General features: G+C 52.4%; 3 protein-coding genes across 3 annotated transcripts; 1 reads left to right on the forward strand and 2 right to left on the reverse strand.

Moving 5' to 3' along the window:
- Window positions 1-1,110: 1,110 nt before the first annotated feature.
- LTHEOB_11438 (ATPase family aaa domain-containing protein 1-a) lies at window positions 1,111-2,197 on the reverse strand (the record flags this gene model as incomplete). Its single annotated transcript, XM_035508194.1, has 2 exons — window positions 1,111-1,931; window positions 1,984-2,197. 2 exons carry the CDS (start codon window positions 2,195-2,197, stop codon window positions 1,111-1,113), a joined length of 1,035 nt encoding a protein of 344 aa, XP_035366515.1.
- A 2,103-nt stretch (window positions 2,198-4,300) lies between these two features.
- On the forward strand, window positions 4,301-6,178 carry LTHEOB_11439 (Heterokaryon incompatibility protein; the record flags this gene model as incomplete). Its single annotated transcript, XM_035508195.1, has 1 exon — window positions 4,301-6,178. The coding sequence occupies one exon, from the start codon at window positions 4,301-4,303 to the stop codon at window positions 6,176-6,178; it is 1,878 nt and encodes a 625-aa protein (XP_035366516.1).
- Window positions 6,179-6,588: 410 nt separating this feature from the next.
- On the reverse strand, window positions 6,589-8,892 carry LTHEOB_11440 (Het domain protein; the record flags this gene model as incomplete). Its single annotated transcript, XM_035508197.1, has 3 exons — window positions 6,589-7,470; window positions 8,215-8,771; window positions 8,832-8,892. The coding sequence occupies 3 exons, from the start codon at window positions 8,890-8,892 to the stop codon at window positions 6,589-6,591; spliced, it is 1,500 nt and encodes a 499-aa protein (XP_035366517.1).
- Window positions 8,893-9,890: the final 998 nt, after the last annotated feature.

The raw sequence follows: 9,890 nt of genomic DNA on the forward strand, positions 1-9,890 counted from the left end.
CTCTCGACCGCGCTCCTCGTTGGCGCTGGGCTGGCCACACCCGCCGCCCGCGCCCTTCAGCCTCGTCGCCATTGCCAGCGGCCAGCCCTTCCACAACCAGCAGCTGTCAGCCTCGTCGTCCAGGCTCGAGATCGGCAAGCCCAACGCCGACGCGCATTGCTCGGACGGCAAGAAGCAGGACCACGCCGCCTTCATACTGCGCAACGGGTTGTTCCTGTACAATAACACGACGGACGCGTCGACGCAGCAGCAGTAGCTGTGATCGGACGTGTCGGGCATGGGGGCAGGGCGTACTGCAGTACACCAAGAACAAGGAACAGGCCGACAAGCTCAACCGCAACCGCATCGTGACGGTCGAGTTCGGCTTCATACATAGGCGCCGGCACGAGCAGTCCGATCTGGAACATCGACGGCGAGACCATCGCGTGCCCCAGCAGCAGCAAGAACGAGGGCGGCGCGTGGTGCGTGTGGCTGAATGCCGGCGTGCAGAACCCCCGCGGCAACGACCTGGTTTGAAGATTCAGGAGATGGGAAATAAAGGCATTCTGACGTAGAAGTTAGCGAAAAGACAGTAGTAGCCAGTCTCTTGACGAATATTTAATGTCATCTTATTTTGAATTCGACCGAGCTTTGGGGAGCTTAGTGAGAGAGAGACAGATAATTGGTGGCGACGATGCTCCCGAGAGGAAGTGAAAGACCCTCTCGGTTGGCCTTTTTGGCACTCTGCTTCGCTTTCTGGAGTGAGCATGGTAAGGCACCATGGCTCTCCAGGCACTCCTCAAGGCCTTGGTGAGGTTTCGGCGGCCTGCTCGTATTATGTACTCAGGAGATCGGCGCAGGCCCACAACACCCGGAATCTCCCCTTAAGCGCAACCAGGTCGTTGTTGCAGCTGCCCCGGCCTCTTCGGCCGTGTTCATTGACGGGGTGCTGTTGGATTTTGGGGTGAACAGTGATGGATTGAGAGAATGCTGGCTATCTGAAGCAGCTGGAAGGAGAAGTCATATATACAGAAGGCTGTTCCCTGATCAGCTGTTGGTGGTATGCTGATCAGATGACAAGTGGCATGGTATTTTGAAGTCCGTAACGACCATCTCAAAGTTGACAAAACTCTACTTAGAGTCCGCCTTGAACCTCCGAGCCTGGCTCTTCACAGCCTTGTTCATCTTCGTGGCTCCTACGGTTCCCAAAGCTGATAGGAAATGCCGCTCCATTAGAATGCGTGACCAAGTGTCCTTCCGCTGCTCTTGCACGCTCTCGATAGCAGCCGCAACGCAGAGATTCTTAAGGTCGGACCCAGTGTAGTGCGGTGTCAGCTCAACCAGCTTGGAGATAGTGATGTCGGACCCAAGTGTCTCGTCCTTAAGAAGCACGCCCAAGATTCCGGCACGCTCTTTGGCCCCAGGCATTTCGAGATGGATTTGAACTGGGGCGCGGCGCAGCGCGGCTGGGTCGAGGTCACACGGGCGGTTCGTGGCCAGCAGCACGAACGGCGAGGTAAGGTCGGTCATCAGCCCGTCCCACTCCGTAAGAAAGAGGTTGAACATGTTGCGTGTATGACGCTGGTCGTCGCTTCTACGTGAGGGGAAAAGGGCGTCAGCCTCATCAATAAAAATGATGCACGGGCTGATTTTGCGTGCTACCGAAAAGATGGCCTTCACTGCCTTCTCTGTCTGGCCCACGTAACAATGCCAGATCTCAGCTGGAGTTATGGCCAGCATGTTGAGACCTGACTGTTTAGCTAGGCTCCGGCACAGCATGGTTTTTCCGCTACCTGGAGGCCCGTAAAGGACAGCTCCAGTGATTCTATTGCCTTTGAGAATGCCGTGACCGAAAGCTTTGGGCCTCTGCAACGAGAGAGCGATGGTGTGTTCCAACTTCCGGATGATCGATGGGTTGATAAAGATCTCCTTATAGTCAGGGGGGATTGAGTCTTGAGGAATGTTATTAGCTATTGTTAGAGGTGACATGGGCTTGATAATCACCTGTATTGACTACGTTTTGAAGCATCCACTTCTCAAATGTGTCGGCCTCTACTCGTGAGGCCCATTCCTCCATTTTCTCTTTGTGAGTTTTGTCCGCAGATTTCTCTGGCTTTTGATCGCTGTCGCTCTCACTGGAGGATAGATCGTCAGAGGCCTGTGATGATTCATCCGTCTCGGCTTGAAACCGGGTAGCATCATTTTCGTCTAGTGTCATGGTGGCTGAAAAGAAGTTGGTATACTTTGTATTATCAAGCGTATCCATTGGCATTTATACTAGCAAACGACTTTTTCCTACCAAGGCTACCTGACTTCACCGCCATAAAGCGGGACTGCTATGCTCCACCTTGCTGCCTACCATATTGCTGCCTAGGTGACAAACAGTACCGCCACGAAGATGCGCAATGCATGGTCAAAGCTGTCCTGCTAGGAAACAGGATAAACCAATCGTTTCATTGTGCTGGCTAATGGTGTCATTCAACCGTGGCTGAGATCTGGAGCTACTGACCGGAACGATATTCGCCACCTGCAGGACCTTGTCATACCCATCGGATCATCACCGACATGGAAATTTGTCTGAAACATCTGCATGACAGCGCGAGGGAGGGTGGCTGTTGCCTGTGGAGGCATCCTCATCTCGCTGTTGGGCCCAGCCCGAGCCCCGTCTGTCGTGCCACTGTCAGATATGGCTTCGGCTAGTCCCGCCGCCAGTGCATTGACAGCACGTCACAGACATCCGGGGATCTTCAGCCATGACCTCAACGGTCGGCTTCCTCCGAGGACTTCCATGCACGACGCCTCAGGCTGTCCGTGAGATGAAGCGAAAAAGAGACAGGACTATAAACCTGGGGTATCACAGGGTCACGCAGAATCGACACAGCGGTCTGCTTAGCTGAATACTGGATGCTCTTACTGTGAGACACTGCCCGGCCTCGCCGACAAACACCTTGCCGTCTAGCGTAACATCCGACCCGCGGCAGATGGCTGCGGCTTCGACCGGCCGAGCTGAGGGGAGGATAAAGAAGTGGCGCAGCAGCGAGAATGGCGGAAGAGAACCAGGTTTAAGGCCACCAGCACGTAGCGAAAGTAGACAGACAGCAGGAAAAGATAGCCGAGCGTGTGTTTAATGTGGGGTCAAGGCAATGAGGGCGCACGGACGGGGGGCGTTCGCTGCCAGAGACGGATGAAGATGCAGAGCTCGACGAATGGAGGGTCGTATCCGAGAGCGAGGAGCGCTGCTGCGTGGAAGGCCCCACTGATGCGGTCGCGAACACCGCCACTCGCAACACTGCCACAGATAGCTGTCATCTGCCCCGCCGGGCGGTGAAATGTGGTGTCATTGACTCAATCTCCAGCACTGCCAGCGCAGCACTCTCCATCTGCCCTTGCTGGCCAGCATCAGACAGCCGTCTCCAACGTGGCAATTGCGCACATTCTCCAACGAGAGGTTTTTGAAGTAAAAGAGCGCTGTCACATCGAGGCTACACGTTGAAGTATCGGACAAGTTTGCGCTTTTCAATTTTTCTTTTAGCTCTTTGCGGCCCTGGCCGTGCTTTCAAAGGCTCCTCTTTTACGCGCACTTCAACCTTCTCTCACCAAATCTATCCCAAGAGTAATGTGTATCCATGGAGGCTTCTTTAGCTCCTAGCGATAGGTAAGAGTCCGCGGCGAAAATGCTACTTGTTCCGGACTAATGCCGTAATAAAGGCTATTCACACACCGTGATGCCTATCAAACCTTGTGTAGATACTGCAAACGCATTTTCAGACACCTCGCTCCACCACATGAGTACCAAGACCCCAATACAACTAGGCATCAGGAACAATGGCACGAACACCATATAGTGTTCAAGTCGGGCGGCTTGCTAGATTGTGGGGCGAAATGCGAGCTCTGTCGTCAAATCCTAGCCCGACTTGTGTTCCTAGTGAGCAACTATACCCATGAACGGAAAAGCAAGGGAGAATCCTCGAACATAGTGATGGATCACCTCAAGCAGATCAAACGAGTCGAATTTCGCATTGTCAGAGCAAAAGTACAAGAGATTTGGACGCGATTCGTATCTCCCGATGGAGAACCCATCTTTTCACCGTTTGAGGGTTCTCAAGACATAAGTTTCCATGTCTTTCCAAATAGCATCCGTCAGTTTTCCCACCATTTTCCTATAATTTTACATTGGCTCATGGGTCTCATAGATACGTTTTACTCTACGTCGGATCTCGGATCTTCAACATCTTCCCAGGGAACAATGGAACTCGCAAAACAATGGTATCAGGACTGCCAGGGCAACCATCGAAAGTGCAGTCCCCACGCCGGTTCCACGATGACTCTACCCACTCGCCTAGTGGAGATCCACTACGATCAAACCCGGAACGTGATGAAAGCGCGCCTGGTTCGGGGGAATCTTTTACCCTCCAACACAGCTTATGTGGCTCTCAGTCATTGTTGGGGGAAGGCCAAGTTCTTCAACCTAACCAAGAAGAACTACAACGCCTCAATGAAGATCTTCCCGATGGAAGAGCTACCACGCAAATTCCTGGAGGCATTTGACATTGCATCTAAACTAGGGTTCCATCACATATGGATTGATAGTCTGTGTATCGTCCAGGACAGCGACGACGACTGGAAATTCGAATCATCCAGAATGGGCGAAGTCTACCAAAATGCTGCTCTAACACTCTCTGCAAGCGAGTCATCCAGCGCATTAGAGGGCTGTTACAAAGAGAGGCAATCATTTGGTTTAGATATCCTCACCGATCTGTGGCCGGACAGGACTCCTATGCCCGTCAACGGCTTTCGCATATCCAAACGGGATCACTACGAGACTGCCAATCAGGTACGGGATACCTGCATACACAGCAGAGGCTGGACCATCCAAGAGCGTGCACTCTCGCCTCGCATTCTACACTTCACTCACTACGGGATTTTTTGGGAATGCGAACATTGCACCAGATCTGAGATGGCCCAAGATGGCTCGTCACGTGGTACTACCAAGCTTACTCTCGCTGGAAGAGAAGCCAATGGGGACAGTAGTCTCGAGACGATTTGGTGGGAGATTGTCGACCAGTACACCAATTGTGAGCTAACTCACCCCGGAAAAGATAAGCTGGTCGCCATCTCAGGACTTGCAAAAAAGCTTCGCAATCACCACCCTGATCAATATCTTGCTGGTCTGTGGAAGAGCCGCTTAATCACAGACCTTTGCTGGGCCACTTTCGAGCCTAGTACTATTCGGCCGTCAGAGTACCGCGCTCCATCCTGGTCATGGGCTTCGATCGATTCACCCGTTGAAATGATGGGTTCCTCGTCCGTCCGCAAGACTGGTCGAGCTATCAGGCCGTTTGCAACGATCACAGATGCAAAAACGTCCCCAGTGGCAGACGACGAGTTCGGACAGCTACTCGGAGGAGTTTTGGAGCTTGATTGCTATGTGCTGCCTGTGAGTCTTCCCCAAGGGCCTATCAAAGCTGAGACTTTCATAACTATGTTGCTTGAACCACCGCTCCATGTAGAGTTTCTCTACGAGACTGTATGGGACGACGGCATGCAAAGTCTGATGCTTGACCAGGAAAACTTCTATCCTAACCGCGACACTTGGTGTTTGCCATTATTGGGGTACGTTGACTATAGCAGCCGATTCAGTGAGGTAGAGCAACAGGCAATGTGCGACTTCCTGTACCCCAGGATAAAGGCCGAGCGTGGGGAGTATTATTGTGAAGAATACCTCGGAGTGGATGAAGTCGCCATACGCGATCCTTCGGCGATCGACAAGACGGCCATACCTCAGGCATCGAATGTCAAAAATCAACCAGGAGAGCATTCTAACCCTGATGAGGAAGAAAGTCGTAATAAGGGTAGTGGCGATTATTTGGATATGGACGAGGAAGAGTCTGAGGATGATTATAGTGAGGATGAGGAAGAGTCAGAGGATGATTATAGTCAGGATGAGGAATCGGGTGATGATTTTGAAGAGGACGAGCATGATTGTAGTGAGGAAGATGGAGTTTCGATGCCGAACGACCAGTCCAAGCCGCGCGATAAGATCATCTTTCTGGTGATAGAGCCTGTGGAGCCGAAAGACCCGGAGCCGACTCGGTTCAGGCGTATTGGGCTTCATACCGTTTTCTTAAAGGAAGGCTCTTCTGTTGACACGGTCTCATTTCCTCCGGAGTTTCGAAGAGAAAGAGTTCGCCTAGTCTGACATTTTGGGATTGAGATGAAGAATATTCGCTCCATACTATAGATATGCTGAATAAGACAGGCCACAAAATGAATCAGCTGGGCTTGCGCCAGAAGTGCTGGGCTCGCGCACGGCTAGAAGAGAGCAACGCGTACGGCGTGGGGTGTGCAGAAGAGTGCCAGCAGTTCAGTTTGAGGCAGGCGCGGGCGGCACGATGGCTATGATTTCATCCGCTCCTGGAGCTGCACCGGCGCAGGCCTACCGCTGCGCTGGCGTAGCCTCAATAAGTGTTATTGATCTCATACGAATCGTGATCAATTTCATGATTTAGGTCAGGGTCAATGGATGTAATCACGTGTGCCCTGAGCCTGAAAGTTTGTTGGAGACATCCATTAATCAATCCGATAATCCATGCTTCTGACATTGTCACATTATCGTATCACTAAAGACAACATCTCCCACCTAGCTCCCTTGAAGTCCCCAAGCGCATTGTCCTTTGGCACCGCGACATCATCAGGGCCGTACTTCAGCAGCGTCACGCGTCCGGCCCAATCGCAGACAAGCCCCGCCGAAGACCGCGATCCCGTCCGCACAGCAACCCCCTCAACGACGGTACCGATGTCCGGCCTCAGATACGTCTCGTCATCAACCTGGCGAATAATAGCAGCATCGAAGTCAACCTCAGTCGGGTTTTGCGCAAACTCGGGGCTCCAGAAAATCCCATATGGGAAGGGATGCTCCTCCGGATCCTGAACAAACAGCGTCTTGCCTCTGGCTCCCACCAGCGGCTCCGCAATCATCAGCGCGAGATACTCGCCATGCAGCCCATCGGGCGTGCATCTGGAAGTGTGAGCTTCGTTCGCAACATCCAGCATCGTCGCCGACCGTGCCATGAGCGTTTCCGGAGCCCAGCGGAAAGGCGGGTCTACCATGTTCGGCCCGTCGAAGAAGATGATGTCGTGAGGCATATCCACAGCGAGGTAGAGCTGCTTCATGCGTTCGGCGGGTGCGTCTGCTGGTGTATCGACGAGCTTTCGCGTGTCAACGAGCAAGAGAGCAGCGACGGCGAGGGTCTCGTCGGCTTTCCTGCTCGTCGATCGCCAGTTCAGGGCGCTGGCTACCTGGCCGATGTTGGTTTTACGCTCCGTGCCGTGTTGAGTGTCTGGAGGGCGGAGGCTTCTTAGATGTTGTTCAAAGGATGTGTAAAGGACTCGCAGCGTCGATAGGACCTGGGAGTAGGGGAAGTCCAAGTCCCAGGTGACGAGTTTTCCATGAGCGGTACTCAAGTGCAGCCGTCGCGCGAGGTAGCTTTCCTGGTATGTCCAAAGTCGTTGTGCCCATGAAGAGGATGTAATAGCCCAAAGGAGGTCTTCGATTGGTGTATCGTCTCCCGAAGAACAAGCGCTGATGGTTTTATCGATGACAAGGACGCTTGAGGCTCTCTGATACACGTCTCTGAGAAGGGCGATGGATTTTTTCCTTTGTTCAACGGCTTGTGGGATACACAAAGAGTCAATCCAAAAAGGAGTTGGACCAGGACCTGAAGCGTCCTGAACGAGATGAGCGAGCTTCTCGACTTGACACTTTGGTAACCCCTTTTCCGTCACACCTCCCAGCCCATCAACCCATACGTGTGATATTGCAATGTAATTTCCATCAGTACTTGAGTCATGCGCTTGAACATCAAGGTTTCCGCCAGGGAGTATGACTGGAATCTGGCCTTGGTCAATGATAGACAGTACCTGTCCCACATCGGGCTGGACTGAGGCGCATGAGCATCCTTCATGTACATGGAGCGTTCTGTATGTAGTCGGGTCGATGTTGTTTCTTGCGCACTCCATCTCAGAGCATTTCTCGTGCCCTGCAGTGACAGACTGTCTTTGCGTTCCGTCGAGCCAATCAAGGACGGAGTCATGGAGGCTGTCCTTGCAGAACCGGAGTAGAAACGGGCACCATCCTCTGTTCAAGAGTCTTTGATCCCGCTGGGCAGTGGTGTGCCTTGGGCCGCGGAGGACCACGATACGCCGCCCGCTGTCGGACGCAACATCATTCCTCACCAGAGAAATCGCATCAAAAAGCCTGACAACCGAAGGAAGGATATCTATGACCGCCTCGGCAAATCCGGGGAAATCCTTCTCAATTCGAACAGCATGAGTAGTTCCAGGGTCGGTCCACAAGTACAGCAGTTGGACGATCGAAGCCACAGAAAGCTGGATTTCCCAGGTGGCATCCAGCAGCTCTTCCAAACTTCCTTCCAGGGAAAGCTTCCATGCGAAGAAGGCGAAACCGAGGTAGCCTGAGTGAAGGACTGGCAGGCCCTCTTCGTCAAAGGTTGTGAAATACGACGTGTGGATGCGTTTTCCGGTGAATGCTTCCAGGAATCCAAAATACAGCCAACTTTGGAGCATGGCAACCACTTGCTCGGTTACCTCCTCGCCGCTTATTTTGTCATCTTCAAAGCGTGGATGGGCCTTCCTTAGCTCTCCCTCATTCCAGACTTGCTCAATCGTCCAGCCGCGAACCTTTGGGTAGTCTGAAAAATCCTCCGAGACCGGATACCCTTTTCCATCAGTTCCATCATGATCAAACTGTCTCCATCGTGTGAGCGGCTTTACTGGTGGCACCAGTGATGCTTTGGTGGTTACATCGTCTTCATGAAGCATCTGTGAGTTACAGGCGTCTGCGATCTTTGACGCCATAGTCACGGCATCAAGGGTCATGAAAAGATGCTCCATGATGAGCGAATGAGTGGCCGGTATCAATAGTCATGTATCACCAAGAGAATGCGTAAGGGAAAGCTTGAAATCTTGGACCAAGGTTACACGGTGGCGGGGTAGTTTTGCGGTCGCATTGCCAGATTAGGAAATACTTCCGGAGAAACAGGCAGCAACATTTCTTATCAACGCCGCCTGATTATTTTTCAATGGAGCAAATAATGATGGAGACAGCCCGAACTGCAATAAAGCTTCCTATCCAGGATCCTGTGCAGGCGCAGCACTGTAGGACAGAAGCGTGCATGCTCAGAGGCATGACCGGAGAGCTTTCTCAGCCTCTTCCCGTGTCACCGATGCCGCAAGGCTTCTTATCACACAGTTCAGGCTGCGGTGAGTCCACTGTTACGCTTGTAATACCAGCTTGTCGCTGGTAGCACTGATTGTTCGCGGTCACCTTCCCGAAACGCTGGTTACATATTTAGGGCTCGGGTCAGCCTTGCGAGTCTTTCATATTGCGCTATGAGCAAATGACATCGGAGGGTAGTACATGAGTGCAAAACAGACCAGCCAGCATGAATATTGCATGATGCAGGGGCGATATGATCCATTTCTGAGCCTTGCTGAAACTGACCTGTGTTACTGCAGGCTGATGCGGGGAGAACTACCAGTTTGGCCCCCACGATAATATGACGTGGAAGCAATACGGAAATACCAATTCGCGTGCAACATAGCAATTAGGTGTGTTGGACAAATCTCTAAGAGTTTCACAGTAGGCATGTCATCACCTAGTGAGGAAACAGAGCTTCTGAATTGGGAACGGCTTTCGCTCGGTGATGAAATAGGTTTCACTGTCAGGTAGCACCACTTCTATTTCAGCCTCAGCCTCACCAGGGTTATATTAAGGGCTAGAAGCATGATTTCCACGCCGCTCTGCCTTAATGATAGGAAGTTTCATGCCAACCTCTGAGAAGAGCCTCATCACGTTTTAATTTCAACCCCCCCCCCCCCCCCCTCCCCCC

This window comes from Lasiodiplodia theobromae (assembly GCF_012971845.1).
Source record: "Lasiodiplodia theobromae strain AM2As chromosome Unknown scaffold_48, whole genome shotgun sequence".
NCBI classification, from domain to species: Eukaryota; Fungi; Ascomycota; class Dothideomycetes; order Botryosphaeriales; family Botryosphaeriaceae; genus Lasiodiplodia; species Lasiodiplodia theobromae.